This window comes from Anolis sagrei, chromosome 2 (genome assembly GCF_037176765.1).
Source record: "Anolis sagrei isolate rAnoSag1 chromosome 2, rAnoSag1.mat, whole genome shotgun sequence".
NCBI lineage: Eukaryota > Metazoa > Chordata > Lepidosauria > Squamata > Dactyloidae > Anolis > Anolis sagrei.
Window position 1 is genome coordinate 187,495,708 of NC_090022.1, and position 19,461 is coordinate 187,515,168.

The 19,461-nt window shown below is 43.5% G+C and overlaps 1 protein-coding gene across 5 annotated transcripts in view; it reads left to right on the forward strand.

Moving 5' to 3' along the window:
* The window catches only part of RARG (retinoic acid receptor gamma), a 179,415-nt gene that overhangs the window by 123,175 nt on the left and 36,779 nt on the right, over positions 1 to 19,461 (forward strand). For 3 of the 5 annotated variants that reach the window (XM_060762922.2, XM_067464261.1, XM_060762923.2), the window contains one exon: positions 15,169 to 15,276. The exons of the other annotated variants lie outside the window; for them this stretch is intronic. In XM_060762922.2, the coding sequence (XP_060618905.2) occupies positions 15,169 to 15,276 (108 nt within the window). The remainder of the gene's footprint in view (positions 1 to 15,168; positions 15,277 to 19,461) is intronic. 5 annotated transcript variants of the gene reach the window in all.

Sequence of the window (19,461 nt, forward strand, 5' to 3'; positions counted from 1 at the left end):
CTGGTTTGAGAGAGGGGGAAGTAGAGGAGAAGTAAGGTATCCTTAGTTTGGGTGGAGAGAGAAATATCCTTGATTTGTGAGTGAAGAGAGAGAGAAACATTCGGTTGGAGTGAGAGAGAGAGAGATAGAAGTATCCTTAGTTTGTGTGGAGAGAGAGACGTATCCTTGGTCTGTGAGTGAAGAGAATCTGGCTTGAGAGTGGAGGAAGTAAAGAGAAGTATCCTGGCTTTGGGAGTGAAGAGAGAGAGAGAAATATTTGGTTGGAGTGAGAGTGATAGAGAGAGATAGAAGTATCCTTAGTTTGAGTGGAAAGTGAGATGTATCCTTGGTCTGTGAGTGAAGAGAAATAGGGATCTGGTTTGAAAGAGGGAAGTAGAGAGACTATCCAAAGTTTGGGAGTGAAAGAGAGAGAGAGAGAGATCTGGTGTGAGTGAGAGGGAGGTAGAGAGAGATAGCCTTGGTCTGTGAGTGAAGAGAGAGAGAAGTATTCTTGGTTTGGGAGTGAAGAGAGAGGAATATTTGGTTGGAGTGAGAGGAGGAGTTAATAGTATCCTTAGTTTGAGTGGAGAGGGAGATAAGTACCCTTGGTTTGGGAGTGAAGAGAGAGGAATATTAGGTTTGAGAGATAGGGAGATAGACTTATGCTTAGTTTGAGTGAAGAGAGAGAGAAGTATCCTTGATTTGGGAGTGAAAGAGAGAGAGATCGATCTGATGTGAGTGAGAGGGAGGTAGAGAGAAGTAGCCTTGGTTTGTGAGTGAAGAGAGAGAGAAGCATTCTTGGTTTGGGAGTGAAGAGAGAAATATATGGCTGGAGTGAGAGAAGGAGATAGAAATATCCTTAGTTTGAATGGAGAGAGAGAAAAATATTTGGTTGGAGTGAGAGAAGGGGATAGAAGTACCCTTGGTTTGAGTGGAGGGAGAGGGAGTATTCTTGGTTTGTGAGTGAAAGAGAGATCTGGTTTGAGAGAGAGGGATGTAGAGAGAAATAAGCTATCCTTAGTTTGGGTGGAGAGAGAAATATTCTTGATTTGTGTGAGAGAAGAGAGATAAAAATATTTGGTTGGAGTGAGAGAGGGAAATAGAAGTATCCTTAGTTTGAGTAGAGAGTGAGAAGTATCCTTGGTCTGTGAGTGAAGAGAATCTGGCTTGAGAGTGGGGGAAGTAGAGAGAAATATCCTTGCTTTGGGAGTGAAGAGAGAGAGAAATATTAGGTTTGAGAGATAGCGAGATAAAAGTATGCTTAGTTTGAGTAGAGAGAGAGAAGTATCCTTGGTTTGGGAGTGAAAGAAAGAGAGATCTGTTTGGAGATAGAGGGGAGTAGAGAGAAATATTCTTAGTTTGAGTGAAGAGAAAAAGATCTAGCTTGAAAGAGTGAAGTGACCAGAGATAGAGAAGTATCCTTGGTTTGGGAGTGAAGAGAGAGAAATATTAGGTTTGAGAGAGAGGGAGGTAGAAGTATCCTTAGTTTGAGTGAAGCGAGATAGAAGTATCCTTGGTTTGGGAGTGAAAGAGAGAGTGAAAAGACACTAATTTGGGGTTTTGGAGTGAAGGAGTGAGAGAATTACCCCTTGGTTTGAGAAAACTCTTTGGGGTTGGTGAGAGAGAAAGAGCTTGTGAGAGAAACACTCCTGATTGGTTCCTGTATGTCAGAGAAGGAATGGTTTTGGTTTGCGACTCTTTTGTCTTGCCCTGGAAGTGCCTTAGGACCCCAGGGGCGGGAGGGGCTTTGAAGTGTGGATGGAGATGGGTTTTGGGGGGGGATTTGGGGTGTTAATAGAGAGCCAAGCATACGGAGGAGAGGGGCCTGCTTATGATGATGGTTGGGAGGTGGGGAGCGTATCCCTACAAGCCAGGCATGGGCAAACTTCAGCCCTCTGGGTGTTTTGGACTTCAACTCCCACAATTCCTAACAGCCTACTAGCGGTCAGGCCATCAAATGCTCATCAAGGTGGCCAATTGAAATCTTCACATCTACAAGCGTTCTTTCTCCCACCCTGGACTTTCCACAGATATATAATTTTCCTAGTTTCCAACAGACCTCACCATCTCTGAGGATGCTTGCCATAGATGCAGGTGAAACGTCAGGAGAGAATGCTTCTAGAACATGGCCATACAGCCCGAAAAACCTACAGCAACCCAGCCTACCAGCTGTTAGGAATTCTGGGAGTTGAAGTCCAAAACACCCAGCGGGCCGAAGTTTGCCCATGCCTGCGTATAATCCCTATAAAATCAACAAGGTTGAGGATTTTAAGTCCCCCGTACAATTAAGGCAGTTTGACACCTCATGTAGTGCTGTGGCTCAATGGATCCTGAGAGTTATAGTTTTCTGCTGCTCTTGAAACTAGGACTGGGAGCAATGGGTTCAAATGACAGGAAAGGAGATTCCACCTGAACTAATTAGGAAGAACTTCCTGAATGTAAGAGCTGTTCAGCAGTGGAACTCTCTGCCTCAGAGTGTGGTGGAAGCTCCTTCTTTGAAAACTTTGAAACAAAGGCTGGATGGCCATCTGTCAGGGGTACTTTGATTGTCCTTTTCTGCCAAAGTTTCTTAGAACCATAGAGTTGGAAGAGACATGGCGCCTTCTTTGAAGGCATTTAAATAGAGGCAGGATGGCCATCTGACAGGGGTGCTTTGATTGTGCTTTTCTGCCAAAGTTTCATAGAACCATAGAGTTGGAAGAGACATGGCGTCTTCTTTGGAATTTTTTAAACAGAGGCCGGATGGCCATCTGCCAGGGGTGCTTTGATTGTGCTTTTCCCCCAAAGTTTCATAGAACCATAGAGTTGGAAGAGACATGGCTCCTTCTTTGAAGGCTTTTAAACAGAGGCTGGATGGCCTCTGTCTGGGGTGCTTTGATTGTGCTTTTCCGCCAAAGTTTCTTTGAAAGCTTTTAAACAGAAGCTGGATGGCCATCTGTCAGGGGTGGTTTGAATGTAATTTTCCTGCTAATTGGCAAGGGGTTGGACTAGATGGCCCATAGGATCATAGAATTGGAGGAGACATGGCACTTTCTTTGGAGTTTTTTAAACAGAGGCTGGGTGGCCATCTGTCAGGGGTGCTTTGATTGTGCTTTTCCGGCAAAGTTTCATAGAACCATAGAGTTGGAGGAGACGTGGCGCCTTCTTTGAGGGCTTTTAAACAGAAGCTGGATGGCCATCTGTCGGGGGTGTTTTGAATGTGATTTTCCTGCTAATTGGCAAGGGGTTGGACTAGATGGCCCATGAAATCATAGCGTTGGAAGAGACCTCCTGGGCCACCCAGTCCAACCCCCTGCCAATTAGCAGGAAAATCGCCTTCAAAACACCCCCGACAGATGGCCATCCAGCCTCTCTTTGCAAGCCTCCAAAGAAGGAGCCATGTCTCTTCCAACTCCATGGTTCTATGAAACTTTGGCGAAGAAGGCTCAAGACCTTGGGAGAACTACAACTCCAGAGTTTCTGCAGCAGTTCAAAGCGCTGTCAAACTGCATTCATTCCCAGGTGAATGGATGGAGGATGATGAGCAACGATTTTTGTGTGACGAGTGACCATTATAGTTATTGACTGTAATTGCTGTTTTAATGTTTTACTGTAATATGTATTATGATGTTTTATTGATTGTATGTGATATTATGGTTGGAAACTGGTCTAAGTCCCTCAAGAGAGGTGAGAAGGCCGGCATACAAAACTTTTAAATTAATAGATAGATAGATAGATAGATAGATAGATAAGGTGGGAGGGGGCGCTTTCGAGGCTCGCCCGACGCCGGTGGCTGGGGAAGCCTTCGAAGCGGGTGGCAATCCTTTGAAAGCGATCCATTAATGGGTTTGACACCCGAGAGGGGCCCGAGAGTGGGCGGCGTGTGCGTGGCCGGGTGGGAGACGTGTCAACCCCCCCACGGGTGTCCCCCGGCGGGTCAGGCCTTTCCATTTCTCTCTGAGCGGCTGCCAAATCGCTTCCCTCCCTCCCTTCCTTTCTGGCAGCCAGCGCCAGTGTTTACAACGCGCAGCAGAAGAAGAATCCGGCTTTGGCTTGACACTTTTCGTCCGCCTGTCTCGTGGGCTGGGTGGAAACATCACCTTGGGGGGTGGGAGTGCGTGGGGATAGAGTTGAGGGTCTTCTCTTCCCTCTTCTTTCTCCCCCAATCCAGACCCGATGGGAGCTGGCCTTTTCCTCGCTCCCTTTCCAAAGCGGTTTCGTTTGGAGCGGCCCCACCCGAGTCCGGCTGCCAAAAACGCTGGGGAGAAAATGTGGCACTTTTCACTCTTTCTTCAAGTCTTCAGGGCTGCATCTAAGCATGTAGAATGACGCCATCTGAGCTGCCAGGGTGCAAAGCTATGACATCTTTGGGATTTGTAGTTTGGGGAGGTCCATAGGGTTGAGAAGGGCAGGATAAAAGCCCGGCAAATAATAAATCTATATAAATAAAAATGTAATGTTCGTTTGTGGGATTAACATAACTCAAAAACCACTGGACAAATTGACACCAAATTTGGCCACAAGATGCCTACTAACCCAAGGAGTGACCATCACTCAAAAAACATTGATTTTGTCATTAGGGAGTTGTAGTTGTGATTTATATAATCAAAGAGCATTCTGAACTCCACCAATGATGGAATTGATTCAAATGTGGCACACAAAATTCCCATGATCAACAGGAAACACTAGAAGGATTTGGTGGGCATTGACCTTGAGTTTGGGAGTTGTAGTTCACTTCCATCCAGAGAGCACTGTGGACTCAAACAATGATCGATCTGCACCAAACTTTGTATGAATATTCCATATGCCCAAATATGCACACAGATGGAGTTTGGGGGAAATAGACCTTGACATTTGGGAGTTTTAGTTGCTGGGATATATAGTTCACCTACAATCAAAAAGCATCCTGAACCCCACCAACGACACCCACACAGAAACCCCCACTATCAAGAGAAAATACTTAAGGCCATCCAGTCCAACTCCCTTCACCAGGCCAAGAAAATGTAATCAGAACCCTCCTGACAAAGAGGCATCTTGCCATAGATATACATAGATATATATGATTCACACGTGTGCGCGCACACACACACAGATATAGTATCATAGATTTGAAAGGGACCCCTAAAGAAGGACAATTATACGTTCCAGATTAGGCCAACCAGACAATCTCCACATCCACACTGACAAAGAAACAGCAAGAAATACTGTTTACCCACAAGCATAAAGAAATTACATATATTAGGAACCAACGCTTTCTTATTTTTCAGATCACCAGACTGGGCCACAGCAACGTGTGGCAGGGGATGGCTAGCAAATAAATAAATAACCCCTCCCCCCCCCCCCCCAAAGTTTAAAATTGAGTTCAGAGGCTTCAAGAGGAGAAGTGCCTCTCCCTGGATTTCCTATGCACAATGACAACAAAGCCTACAACCCACACATCAGGAGGACTGGAGGATTTCATGGCATTGAGCTGTTTCGATCATTTTGTATTTACATTTTGTGAGGATAGGCCATTGTCTGTTGAAAACCTGGGAAGAGTGTCTCTGGGCATGGACAGAGTGCTTTTTTCTGCTGTCGCGGAATAATCTTAGCTTGATTCTCTCCTCACCTGCGACATTAGGGTTTGTGAGCCACAGGGGATGGTTTTGAGGTAGGTAGATGCGATTGGCAGGAACGAGAGACAAGGTCTTCTCAGCGTAGGTGGGGTGGCCCCTCGGCTATGGAACACCCTCCTTAGGGATATTAGAGATATCAGATCGGCCCCCTCTGATAACAAAACTCCTCTGTTGTGCCAACTCCATTGGCTTCCAGTTTGCTACTGGGCACAATTCAAAGTGCTGGCTTTAGCCTTTAAAGCCCTAAACGGTTCCGGCCAAGCTTTCCTGTCCGAACGCATCTCTCCCTGCTCTTGGTCCCAGCTCCTTCGCAGATGCGATTGGCGGGGACGAGAGACAGGGCCTTCTCAGCAGCGCCCCCTCGGCTATGGAACGCCCTCCCTAGGGATATCGGACCGACCCCCTCCCTCCTAACATTTCGAAAAAGAGTTAAAACCTGGCTTTTTGAGCAAGCATTTGCAAATGCAGTGTAACAGGCTAATTTAGATCCACGGAAGGATCTAAATTAGGGAAATTATTTTAATAATGAGACGCTGAGGACTTGTGTTTTTATTTGTTTCTGCTGTTTTTATATGGTCTATATTATATTTCAATGTTTTAAATAATATTTTATGTTGTTGAAGGCATTGATTGCCAATTGTAAACCGCCTTGATTTGCCTTCGGGCTGAGAAAAGCGGTATATAAATATGATAAATAAATAAATAGGTAGGCAGGCGGAACTGCAGCATCTTTCCTTCTTGCAAGTGAATCATTGTGGCACTCTGCATTTTTCTTTCCTTAGTTCACAGCCTGCAGGCGTCATTATTGACTGTTTCATTTGTACCACTGATGCTTTCAGCAACTTCTAGATCTTGAGGCTCTAGAACAGATCTGGTCTCTTAGACCCCTTCCACACAGCTGAATAAAATCCCACATTTTCTGCTTTGAACTAGAATATATGGCAGTGTGGACTCCGATAACCCACATCTCCCCACTGACCTGATCCTATGGAGGAGGGAATATTACATTTAAGAAATCGAATTGGATCAATTGGCTGCCGAATTAGACTAGTGAATATAATAAGTATTAATCATTTTTTCCAGTGCTAGAAAATTGTAGGTGTGGTTTCCTCTATCCCACACAATTTTCTGTTTCTATTGCACAATAAAGTTTGTCGTGGTAGAAAATTCTCAAGAATCTCTGATTTCATCTGAAATAAACAACAAAAAGTCATCCCCCCCCCCCCAACAAAGCAGGGTGTGGCCTTTAAAGTTGCAAAAAGTCATACTAGGTTTGAGAACTATGTTGGTTTGAGGTTAGGTTTGTGCTGTACTTGTGATTTTTGCATGATATATACATGCATAGCATGCTTCAAATCAAGAGAGCATGCGTGAGCATAGTATTTTTTGTTTTTGTTTGGGTTGAAGGAATTTGTGTCACATGCTTGTAGCAGTGTAGTGAGCAAGTTCAGGAAGCATACTGAATAGATGGGGTGGGGTGAGAAGTCAAAGCATGTAATATGTGTTGAGTGTCTGAGCCAGTGTAGTGTAGTTGTTTGAGCACCAAACTATGACTCAGGAGACCAGGGATCAAATCCCCACTCAGACATGAAGACCCACTGGGGGGACTTTGGGCAAGGCACACTCTCTTAGCAGTGGCAAACCGATTCAAACAAATATTGCCAAAAAACCCAACAACAACCTTATGGTAGTTCATCTTAGGGTCACCTAAGGTATATATCAATGACTTGAAAGTATACATCAATAACGTATATCAGTGTTTGGTATAGGTGTGTTTGACAAAGCGTACACTCTCAGTTCTAGAGGGAGCCCCTGGTGGCATAATGGGTCAAACCCTTGTGCTGGTAGGACTGCTGACTGACAGGTCAGCGGTTCGAATCTGGGGGGAGCAGGTTGAGCTCCCTCTGTCAGCTCCAATTCCCCATGCAGGGACCTGAGAGAAGTCTCCCACAAGGAAAGTAAAATAACAAAACATCTGGGCGTCCCCGGGGCAATGTCCTTGCAGACAGCCAATTCTCTCACACCAGAAACGACTTGCAGTTTCTCAAGTTGTTCCTGACATGAAAAAAAATCAGCTCTAGAGGAAAACAGTGTCATCCCTCTCATACTTTTGCATTTGGGTTGCCATAGGTCTGAAATGACTTCAAGGCATAGCAACAGGGCTAAGCCCAAGGTGTTTGCCTGCCTGAAGCAAAGGTAGCACTCTACCATTTCCCCAACACAGAATCCAGGAAGAATTGGTAACAGATTCTTACTTCAACACCAGTAATGAGATGGTGTCCGCTTACTACAGATGGGAACAACAAGCTAGCTTAGGGAGTCAGGGCAGCTTGGTTGGAATGTGGGGGAAAATTATTTTAATTGCTAGTTACATTTCACTTTTGCCTTTCTTCTATGAGCACACAATTCTATGTATGAATCTTCCCTTCATCCTTACAACATTGGCGGTATATCTAGTAGTGTATGACTGGGGGCAGTGTTGCAGTGAGGTGTGTGGTTGAGCATTCAAGTTGCCTGTTGACTAATGATGGTCTCATGAATTTCATAAGGTTTTCTTAGGCAGCCAAGAACTCTGATCACTGGATCCTGTTGGATTTTTCCAAGGGGATCTATGCTGGAAATGGTTAGGGGCTGCCTTCCTATCTTTTGTGACTTCTATCTATTTCCTGAGATGGTTTCTCCACTTTCTCTCTTGGTAAAGTCAGTCCTCTGTGTTTGTGTGTGTGTGCATTTCCATGTGTGGGACATGCTGTCGGCCGTCAGGAATGCCATTGCTGAGACAAATGGCTTATATAGCATCCCAGCTGCAAACATTTTACGGCTGGTTATAAATGGCTTGTTTGAAGCTCTGGCAAGGCGAGGGCAGGAATTTCCTCAATTTCAGCAATTTAGATTTTTAAAGCCCTCCAATCACTCCTATCCCTGGGTTATGTGGTGTTGGAAGAAAGAGGTCCCTAATTTGGGGAGTGCTGATGGATCCCTTGCTCTGACTCCTGGGGTTGGTAGGGAGACAAAAGTGTATGCAGTGTATGTATTGGGGGGGGGGGGGTGGCATTTGGGAAAGGGGCTGTTCAGTCTGTTTCTTTTGCTTGCTTGTTTCTTTACTGAGCAGCTCAGGGACTGCTGGTGGATCAGTTGCAAGAAATGTCAGATAAGAGTCAGACACTGATGCTCAAAGTGACACTCAAGTTTGTAAACAAGGCAGGCATCTTTTAAAACACTTTGTATAGTGAAGGGTGTCCTAGGTTTGTCACAGACTACATGTAATTTTGGCTTGGATTTGAAAGAACAAATTTTTAACTTACTCCGGAGACAGGAAAGCTCCATCCTTCAAGATGTCAATGAAATGGACCTTATACGGCTCTGGCCCAGCTTACTTATCCGAACGTATCTCTCTCTACGTTCCACCTCGTAATTTAAGATCTACTGGGGAGGCCCTGCTCTCGGTCCCACCGGCGTCACAAACGCGTCTGGTGGGGACGAGGGACAGGGCCTTCTCAGTGGTGGCCCCCCGCTTGTAGAATTAGCTCCCCAGTGAGATTAGATCGGCATCCTCCCTCCTCACTTTTAGGAAAAAACTAAAGTCATGGTTTTGGAGCCAGGCTTTTGGCTAGTGGACATAGCAGCACTTAGACACTAAACCGGACCACAGGATTATGACAATTGGAAATGGATATGTGATTCTGATTAGGCTACTATGTTAGTATATGAATATGTTATTTTAATTAATGTTATTGTTAATTTTCTATGTATTTAATTTTATGTTGTTGTATTGATATTATGGCATTGAATTGTTGCCCATGTAAGCCGCCCTGAGTCCCCCCCTTGGAGGGTGAGAAGGGCGGGGTAAATAAATGTAAATAAATAAATAACCGCTGTTCCCATCCTCTTTCACCATTGGCTACACTGGCAGAGGTTGACTGCTAGGGAATAAAGTCCAGGAATGTCTGAAGAAGTTCTAGCTCTGATGTTAACCCACTAGAAAACATACTCACAGGAACACCTCAGCAAGTGAGAGTCCAAAAGTGGCAGGCTAAAACCCGGAACCTCAAGCCATGGTTGATACCTAATGAGAGACTCCCCACTGGGCACACAGAAGACTGGGCGAATTGGAAGGCACTAAACAGACTGTGCTTTGACACCATGAGATGCAGAGTCAACCTTAAGAAATGGGGCCACAAAATAGAGTCCACGACATGCAAGTGTGGAGAAGAGCAGACCATAGACCACTTATTACAATGCAGCCTGAGCCCTGCCACATGCACAATGGAGGACCTTCTCATATCAACACCAGAGGCACTCCAAGTGGCTAGCTAATGGTCAAAGGACATTTAGTATAATGCCAAGTTTTCAAACTTTGTGTTTTTAAAATACATTACAGCTGTACCCTCGGTTCGCTTCTGATACAATAAATAAAATACTAGAAAATGTATCCATTATTTCACAACTATGTGTATATATATATATTTCCCTCTTCTTTTGCTTAGTTGATTTAGTTGCCACTTTGATTTTTGGGGTGGGGGTGGGGTTCAGATTCTAGCAGAGGTCAACCATACAGTTGTGGGTCTTTCAATATCTTTCTCTTTAGCCTTTGTTATTAGGTCTTGAATATATGACTAGGTATACTGGCATTCGGGTAACTGTCACATTAAAAAAATTGGAATGGCATATGAAACTAATTTATCAAAGATCAAATGTGAAAGTTTTTCTTTTAATTTCATGTTGTCTAGCTTGCAGTATTTCTATGATTTCGGGTTGGCTGTAGACTCATATCTATATATCGCATGGTAATCTGAAACACGTGTTTGGTTTATTAACCAGCAGATGTAAAGATACAAGAACAATGCCAGAGTTTGAAAACCTTAACTCTGGCTGATGTGAGCCACTTTCAGCCTAGCAAAACTTTATTGGCTTCTTAGTAATATGCAATCTTTGCTCACAGTGGTTCTGAACTTTTGATCCTCCAGATGTTTTGGACATCAACTTCCAGACATCCCGGCCAGTAAAGTCATTGTGCAGGAATTTTGGGACCTGAGGTCTCAAACATCTGGAGCACCAAAAGCAAAGAACCACTGTTCTAGCAGGACTCCATATCTAGAACCTGGTTTGAAAGATCGCTGGTATAAAAATAATAGATCTTTGTTTAACACAGGGATAGGGAACTTTTGGCCCTTCAGATGTTAGGTCCAGCAAGGACCATAATCTCATGTTGTTGCTCGTTTTCACCAAGGATTCTGGGATTTGAAGTCAAAAATGGAAGGGGAGACAATATTTCTCCACATGAGCTTTGAAGACAGTAAAACAAAATGAAGATAATTTGTACTTCTCAGCTTTAACATGCTATTTGTTTGCTGCCCGTATGGCGTGACCAGTCCTTTCGAATTTGGTGCTCTTCAGATGTTTTGGATTAAGCTATTATCACTCCCAACCACCATAGGTGTATTGCAGGTATAGACAATTGTGTACTTCATCCCACATCTCCCTGTTCACTTCAACCAAATCTCAGCCTTATATTGTCCTAAATGGTGACACAACACTTGCCATTTTTGTTGATAAATTGTTGAAAAAATAATATTTGGGGCTTAGGTGATTGGGAAGGCATTTTGCGTTTGGGAGGATGCAGAGGGTAGTTTATGCATGGGTTTTTGGTAGATTTCAGGAGCTTTCAGGCAAATGAAAAGTGCTACCAAATCATGCCACAAATGGCACAAAAGTAGGTTTTGGAGGGTGCCGATAAGACACTTTCTGTACTAGGTTCTTGTGGGTTTTTTCGGGCTATAGAGCCATGTTCTAGAGGCATTTCTCCTGACGTTTCGCCTGCATCTATGGCAAGCATCCTCATAGGTAGTGAGCAAGTACTTTCTGTACTTGCTATACGTTCTCTGAATGCAGAGGTTGAATCTATCCCTTCTGTTTAATCATAATCCATCTGATGTGTCTGTTAGGTGTTAGGACATCACGGTTGTATATTTTTAGTTTTCTGTAAATATGGAACTGAGCCAGAAAGTTCCAAATTGAGCTTTATATTTGGGGGGGGGGGGCTCACAATGACTTGCATAGTATATTCTGAGCAGATACTAGAGTCCACTTTTGATTGAGTTCCAAAGATAACATGTCCCCTCTGAGCGATACAGTCCCCTGCTTTGAGTCCTCCCAGGGGTGAGAAAAGTGGTATATAAATACCATAACTAAATAAATAAATACAGTTTCAGGGGCTGCCTCCTTGTTTGTGGATGAACGATTGGGGTCAGCCCAACACATTTTGCTGCCTGAGGCATGGTGAAACAAGATAGTGCCCTCATCTATCCTATGTGCAAAAGCTGACTCTTTCTTGCCGATAATAGGAAAGTATTGTCTCCCATACCTGAAGCCAACAGCTAGCCTATAGGTCACAGGGCAGGTCTTAGCAATCGGTTTTCATCTCCCAAATCTTCCTGACACCTCCTGGCATCTGGTGCCTGAAGCATCTACCTCACTAATGATAAATCTGGTCCTTATGATAGAGGCATGTATTTCCATTACCGAGCATCTCCTGCCATTGTCATTCGTTTTTCCTACTTTGCTTCGTAAGCAACATAAAGACTGTAAGCCACATAATAATAATAATAATAATAACAATAACAACTTTATTCTTGTATCCTGCCTCCATCTCCCTAAAGGGACTCAGGGCGGCTTACATGGGGACCAAGCTGAATATAAACAAAGGTTACAGAGCTTTTGGGGTGTTTTTTTGTTGTGTCAGGAGTGACTTGAGAAACTGCAAGTCGCTTCTGGTGTGAGAGAATTGGCCGTCTGCAAGGACGTTGCCCAGGGGATGCTTGGATGTTTTTGATGTTTTTACCATCCTTGTGGGAGGCTTCTCTCATGTCCCCTCATGAGGAGCTGGAGCTGATAGAGGGAGCTCATCTGCGCTCTCCCCAGATACGAACCTGCAACCTGTTGGTCTTCAGTCCTGCCAGCACAGGGGTTTAACAGTCAACTATATTAAAAACAGTAAAAACAATATAAGACATCATAAAACATGAACCACACAACAAACAACCAATAGCCGAAAAAAGTGGGCATGTGCAGATTTGAGACTAGTTGGGCAGGACAAGGGCTTGTGCATAAATCCACGAGTGTTTGTGGAAACCAGGAATTGGAATATAGCAGAGCTCAAAAGCATGAAAAAGTTCCTTTTAAAAAATTCTGCTCTCCAGAGACCCTGGGGGTTATAGTCCCCAAAAACATGACGTTTCCAAGCTTTCTGCAAGAAGGCAACATGATAGGTGCACTAACTTTTCAACTGAAGCCATAATTTCCTGCTGAGCCTCCAGCATTTCTCTGCCCTTTGTGTTTTGGTGGGATGATTCTATATCTCCCTATGTATCTCTCTCTCTATCTTGACCCATCCCTTTGGATATAGGATAGTTTGTAAACACAGAAAAAGGGACAGAGGGCCCTTCTTCTTTCCTATCCTCCCCCGGGTGGCTCCAAGAAGTTATTTGGGTGTGTACAGAAGCTATTTAGAGAGGATTAAGTGTGGGCTAGAATGTGATGCTCTCCAGGAAATGACAGGCCAGATAACAGCCCAGCCTGACAAGGGCCTCAGAGGAGCCTTGCCTGAGTTTGTCAGCAGCCTCTGATGCTGCTCAGATAAGCGGGCCTCTCTTCTCCCTCCCTGTCCAGCTGAGCTAGCAGTCTTGGGCTTTCTTTTCCAGAATTTGGGGACATTGTTGATCTGAATAACTGCATCCAGAATCCCTCTGGACCCATGCCGCCTGAGTTTTTTCTTTCGCAGATACATGTCACCCCCAAAAAAGTAGCATTTCCAAGCTCTTCTTATTCTCCATAGTGGAACTGAGGCAGGATCTGGTTAATGCTGGGTTTTTGTAGCTGGGTTGGGCCTTCTTAAAGTATAGCCAGTTGCCGGGGAGGCCCACATTCCTCCTAGCTCAAGTTATTTTACTGGCTCAGGTTACTAAGGCTGGGCAAACTTCGCAGCCTTCCATTGGTGATGCTGGGGAGCTGAGATACTTTTTCAGATTTTATATGGATTTATTTGGTTTATGTTTTAGCCGTTCTCCCGCCTGCCCTCCTTTCCTTACCTGATAGATCTTTAAACAGACGATCAGGGCAAGAGCTTCCCTTTTAATTTTTTAGTTCTGAGCTAAGAGACAGCATTGTCAAAGAAGCAGTAGTGCTGACAAAGGCAGTCAGTTTTGGGGTATTGCAGAAGCACAACAAATGGCTAGTTATTTGCTATGTTGCTGTATTATTTTAGTATGTGGGGGGTTCTCTCTCATGTGCCAAAAAAACATGGACATGTTAGGATGCTTTGCATTAGTACTTTGCATTAGGAGCCCCCAGTGGTGCAGTGGGTTAAACTCTTGTGCCGGCAGGACTGCTGACCGAGAGGTCAGTGGTTCAAATCTGGGGAGAGCGGGTTGAGCTCCCTCTGTGAGCTCGAGCTCCCCATGAGGGGATCTGAGAGAAGCCTTCCACAAGGATGGTAAAACATCAAACATCTGGGTGTCCGCTGGACAAGGTCCGCTGGACAAGGTCCGCTGGACAAGGTCCGCTGGACAAGGTCCGCTGGACAAGGTCCGCTGGACAAGGTCCGCTGGACAAGGTCCGCTGGACAAGGTCCGCTGGACAAGGTCCGCTGGCCAATTCTCTCACACCAGAAGCAATTTGCAGTTTCTCAAGTTGCTCCTGACACACACACAAACACAAAATAGTACTGTGCACCATTGGGAAGAATTTGCTCTTCGCCCCAGGCATCAAAATACCTTGAGCCCCATTTGCAAAACAACCTGACAGCATAGATAGGTGTGTGTTAGTGTGAAATAAGGGATTTGAGGCATTGTCCTTAATGTAGGGAAACTGTAAGTCTAAGTGATTACATGCCTGCCACCAACACCTGTGTGATCATGTAGAATTGACAGCTTTGGATTTCCTTTTCTCAATTTCATAAAATGCCAGCCTCAGGGAGGTTTAAATAGGAATTTGGTGCATCATATTCAGAAAGGACATGTTCAGTGGATTAGTATCCCTTTTTGCTCATTACTGGATGGTTGGACGGAGACTTAAGCAAAATATGGTTTAATTGCCATTGGCCAGTAAAACTCACGGGGTAATTTTAGGTCAGCCACTCTTTTCCTATATTGCCTTACTTCATAGAATGGTTGTGAGATAAAATGGGGAGGAGGAGACTTATGCATGTTGCCTTGAACTCAGTGCAGTGATTCTCAACCTTTGTTCCTCCAGGTGTTTTGGAGTTCACCTCCCACAATTCCTAACAACCGGTAAACTGGCTGGGATTTCTGGGAGTTGAAGTTCAAAACACCTGGAGACCAAAGGTTGAGAGCCTTCTTAGGACAGTGATTCTCAGATGTTTTGGCCTTCAACTCCCAGAAATCCTAACAGCTGGTAAACTGGCCTGGATTTCTGGGGGTTGTAAGCCAAAACACGTGGGGACCCACAGGTTGAGAACCACTGGCTAAGGAGAAAGGAAAAAAAGGCAGAATATAAATGAATAAATATCAGTGACAAGCAACACAGCTCTGATGCAAGCAGGTCCCTGAATTCCTTTGCCGGTTGCTCCTTCTGACAGGTTTAACTGGCTACCCACACAAAGAGGATCCCGCAAAGGCCAGAGCCAGATCTGAGGACCACATTGGCTGGCTGCAGCAAAGATCCAGAGGGACCGGGATCACTTCTGGTACTGGAAGCAAGTTATCTTGTTGTTCGTGGAATGTACTGTCAGTTTTTCAAGCTTTTAGTAAATATCACTTGAGTAGCAACTGGGATATCCCTTTTGGAGTTGATTGAAGTGGGATTTCCAACAGCATATGGAGGGGTCCAGATTAGGGAAGGAAAAGATCATTAAAGTGGAAGCAGTGGCTCTTTTGAGCCTCTAGAAGAGGCTTCCTAATCCTTTCCTGTTCAAAAAACTTCCAGTGTAGAATCTTCCAATTTTGGATCTGACCCAACTAGCTTAGAACTTTTTGAATTACAGCTCACCATTTAATAGATGCCCTGAATACATTTATGGGACCCTGTTTCCACAGTTGGCGCTCATGATCAAAGCCAGGCAGTAAACTCTTTTCTCTGTTTAAATTACACCCTTATCACCCATATTTTTGTACCAAGTCCTGATCTCTGGCTTCCCCAAGGCGTAAGGCTCCTAGGCTAATAAATCATCGCTCTTCCTCTCTGCTACAAGTGAAATTGCAACTGAATTTACACTCTTCCACAGATATATTACATCCCTCCCTCAGTATATTTTTCCCATTGTATTTTGTTCAAACCCAGCAGGCATAACAAAGCCTAGTGCGGAAGTGAAAGGTCTGATTTAGCCGAAAAGCCATTTAAATAATTACTGAGCCACTGAGAACATGACAGCAGCAATTGAGCATTCTGTAAAACCTGATTTAAAATCAGTTTATTTAATATTAAATATATATTTTTTAGAAACATGATTGTCCATGAAATGCCAAGAAACAAGATTTAATATTAATTTGGAGTGAAAGCATAGGTGTGAAACATCCAGTTGGAAAAAAGATACACAGATAAAACAGTGATTATTAGGATGGCAATATGAGCCGCGGTAGCGCAGTCGGTTAAACCGTTGTGCCGGCTGGACTGCTGACCCGAAGGTTAGCGGTTCGAATTCGTGAGACAGAATGAGCTCCCATCTGTCAGCGCCAGGTTCCCGTGTAGGGACATGAGAGAAGCCTCCCACAATATGATAAACATCAGGGCGTCTCCTAGGCAATGTCCTAGAAGATGGCTAATTCTCTCACACCAGAAGCAACTTGCAGTTTATCAAGTCGCTCCTGGCATGATAAAAAAAGGATGGCAATGTTTCCTTGATTAAAAAAAAAATGACCATTGCAGTATAGTACTTTTCATTTAGGTAATATTTATTTATTTATTAGTGGCCAAGACAACATTTCAGCATTGAATAAAGTATCAATTAAACATATAGGACTATACAATGATATCCTTTACAAAGGTGAATGGATGTGAAGCTTTGATGAGTACATTTTCTTGAGATGTTGCTGCTGTTGTCAAAGGCCCCGTCTTCACTGACCATTTAAGCTAGATTAAAACTGTAGCAGCCAGACAACAAACTCCTATTAAAGTGTGCAAATGAAAACCTTTAATGCTTTGCGGTTTGCGTAATCACAATCTGGGTGGCAAGCTAGTTCTAGGATTTCCTATTTAATCATCTGTACAGCAAAACCACTTTCTTCAATAGCAGTTTGAAACTTCAATACATGGTCAGTGTAGATGGAGCCAAAATCACATTGATTTAAACTGCTAGGTTTGCTCTTCAGCAGGGATGATGCCATTGCCCAAGGCAAACTTAACGGCATTCGTGAACCCATTCCTTTTCCTCCCATGCTGCACTACTAGAGATAGTTTGTGTTAGGGAATCTGAGCTGTCAGGCTCAAAAATAACCCTCAGTTGGGGTGATTCCACAATAAATAGAGCAGAGCACCAGAAGTAAACTTCATAACCAGCAGAAACTTATACACGTTGAGCTGGGATAAGCTCCTATTCCTTAGAATGGCAGAGTCAGAAGATTTATTGAAGCAAAAGAAATACATTCTTGATAGAAAAGGTCTTGGAGCTGACTAGCTTACGAAATCTCATCTTCTAAGAAAAGATCAAAGGTAAAAAGTTTTTTTAAAAGGTCCACACAGCTACATTTTGCCTAGAGAGAGGCAAAATCCTTCCTTACTGGAAGAATGGAAAAAGCAAAAGAGAACAATGGTGGAGACCATATGGTCAACCCAGGGATGAAACCCAACAGTTTGATAAGCAAGTGGACAGATTTGCTAAAAGATTGCATGCACATCGATCCAGGAATATTGACAAAGAAACTAAAATCATAATAAATTATCACAAGAATACAGAATTAATAATGTATAGCTTATACATTTTATTTTTTTCTGTTTTTCATTTTTCTGTTGTCTGTTTTGTTTCCTGCGTAAACCATAAATCTATATATATATATATATATATATATATATATATATATAAATGATACATAGCAGCCACACAGTCAAACATCTTGGCATCTAAAATGCCATCCATCAATGTGTATACAGTACAACCCACATCCACAGGGATATGACATCCTTAAATTCACAAAACTGTAGATAATAGCAGTTCTATTAAAATGAAGGTCTTCTGGCCCAAGAATATTTTCTGTTGGCCTGTAGCATCTAGAAAGTCCCTAGAGAAGACATTTTGTCCGAAGTGTATAGGTAAAATGATGGATATTGGTCCCACAATTATGGGTGTTCTATGCACAAGAGCTGCCTTAATGCCATAAAAAAGTTCCCTTAGGCTAATTCAAACCATTCCTCCTGTCTAGTTTGGGCTTTGGTGCTCCAAGGGTGCATCTACACTCTAGAATTAATGCAGTTTGATGCCACTTTAATTACCGGGATGCAGTGCTATGGAAATCTGGGGTTCGTAGTTTGGTGTGACACCAGAATTCTTTGGCAGAGAAGGCTAAGGAGCTTATAAAACTACAACTCCCAGAATTCCACAGCATTGAGCCATGGCAGTAAAAATGATGTCAAACTGCATTAATTCTACAGTGAAGATTTACCCTAAGAGTGGGAACCTCCCTCCTTTGGTTCAGCATGCTTCCCCCACAATCTTTTGGACATTATAGGCCAAAATGTATCCATTCTTGGTCTTTGCTGAATAGGGATTTGGGCAATCTCTGAGCCTTGAATTCGTTCCATTTATGCTAATCCTGCCCTTTCCTCCTATCTTTGTTTGATATCTGGTTGTGAAACTGTTTATTTTTTCTTCCTGCATAAAAATGTGTGCATATTTTGTTACGAAGTTTCTCTCTCATGCATTTCCTCAATGCATTCCCACCCCTGCAAACACACATTCCTGGGTATTGTTGCAGCGCCAGAGGAGTGTCTGTGTGCCTTTTTAAAAGAATCATAAAATGCAAGGGCCGTTCCATGTGCTGACATAATTTTAGTTGCATGCACTTACTTGTGTGTAATTCAAAAAGGAAAGAAAGCATCGAATGCTTGTGGTTTCCCCTCAATGACAGGAAACTGAAAGATGTACACACACTCTGATTAATAGTCTTGGAGTCCACAAATTAGATAAACTGTCTTTAAAAAAATAAATCAGTAAATGCACATTTCTTTCCTGTCCCTATCTTTGTCAGCAGTTTTCCAGGCTTTCAGACGAGGGTCTTTCCCAGACCTAAGTAGACTGGATTTTATTTTCATGCAAGGAATGTTCTTGTTTACTACTGAATATTTCCCCAAGATCAATGAAAAGGGAGTATGTTTCTTCTCTGGTTCCTACTATGATAAACCAGTTGGACCTGATTTACACATTAGCTTCGTGCCTTTCCCTGTTGTCTTAAAAGCTCAGTTGTATGTAACATGTGATCAGCCTGGATCACATGCTTTCTTCCTGGTCACTGCATACCCAGGATTGAACTTCTAGCGAGGCAGTGGGTGCATCTACACTGCACAATTAATGCAGTTTGATGTTACCAACTGTCATGGTCCAATACTATAGGATTCTGGGATTTATAATTTTGTGAGGCACCAGTAGTCTTGGGCAGAGAAAACTAAAGACCTTGTAAAACTAAAACTCCCATTGTTCCATAGCATTCAGCAATGGCAGTAAAAGCAGTGCTGAACTGCATTAATTTACAGTGTAGATCAGGCATGGGCAAACTTTGGCCCTCCAGGTGTTTTGGACTTCAACACCCTAACAGCCTACCAACTGTTTGGAATTGTGGGAGTTGAAGTCCAAACACTAGGAGGACCGAAGTTTGTCCATGCCTGGTATTGATGCACCCAGTGCAGTTGTTCTCAACCTTCCCAGTTTAATACAGTTCCTCCT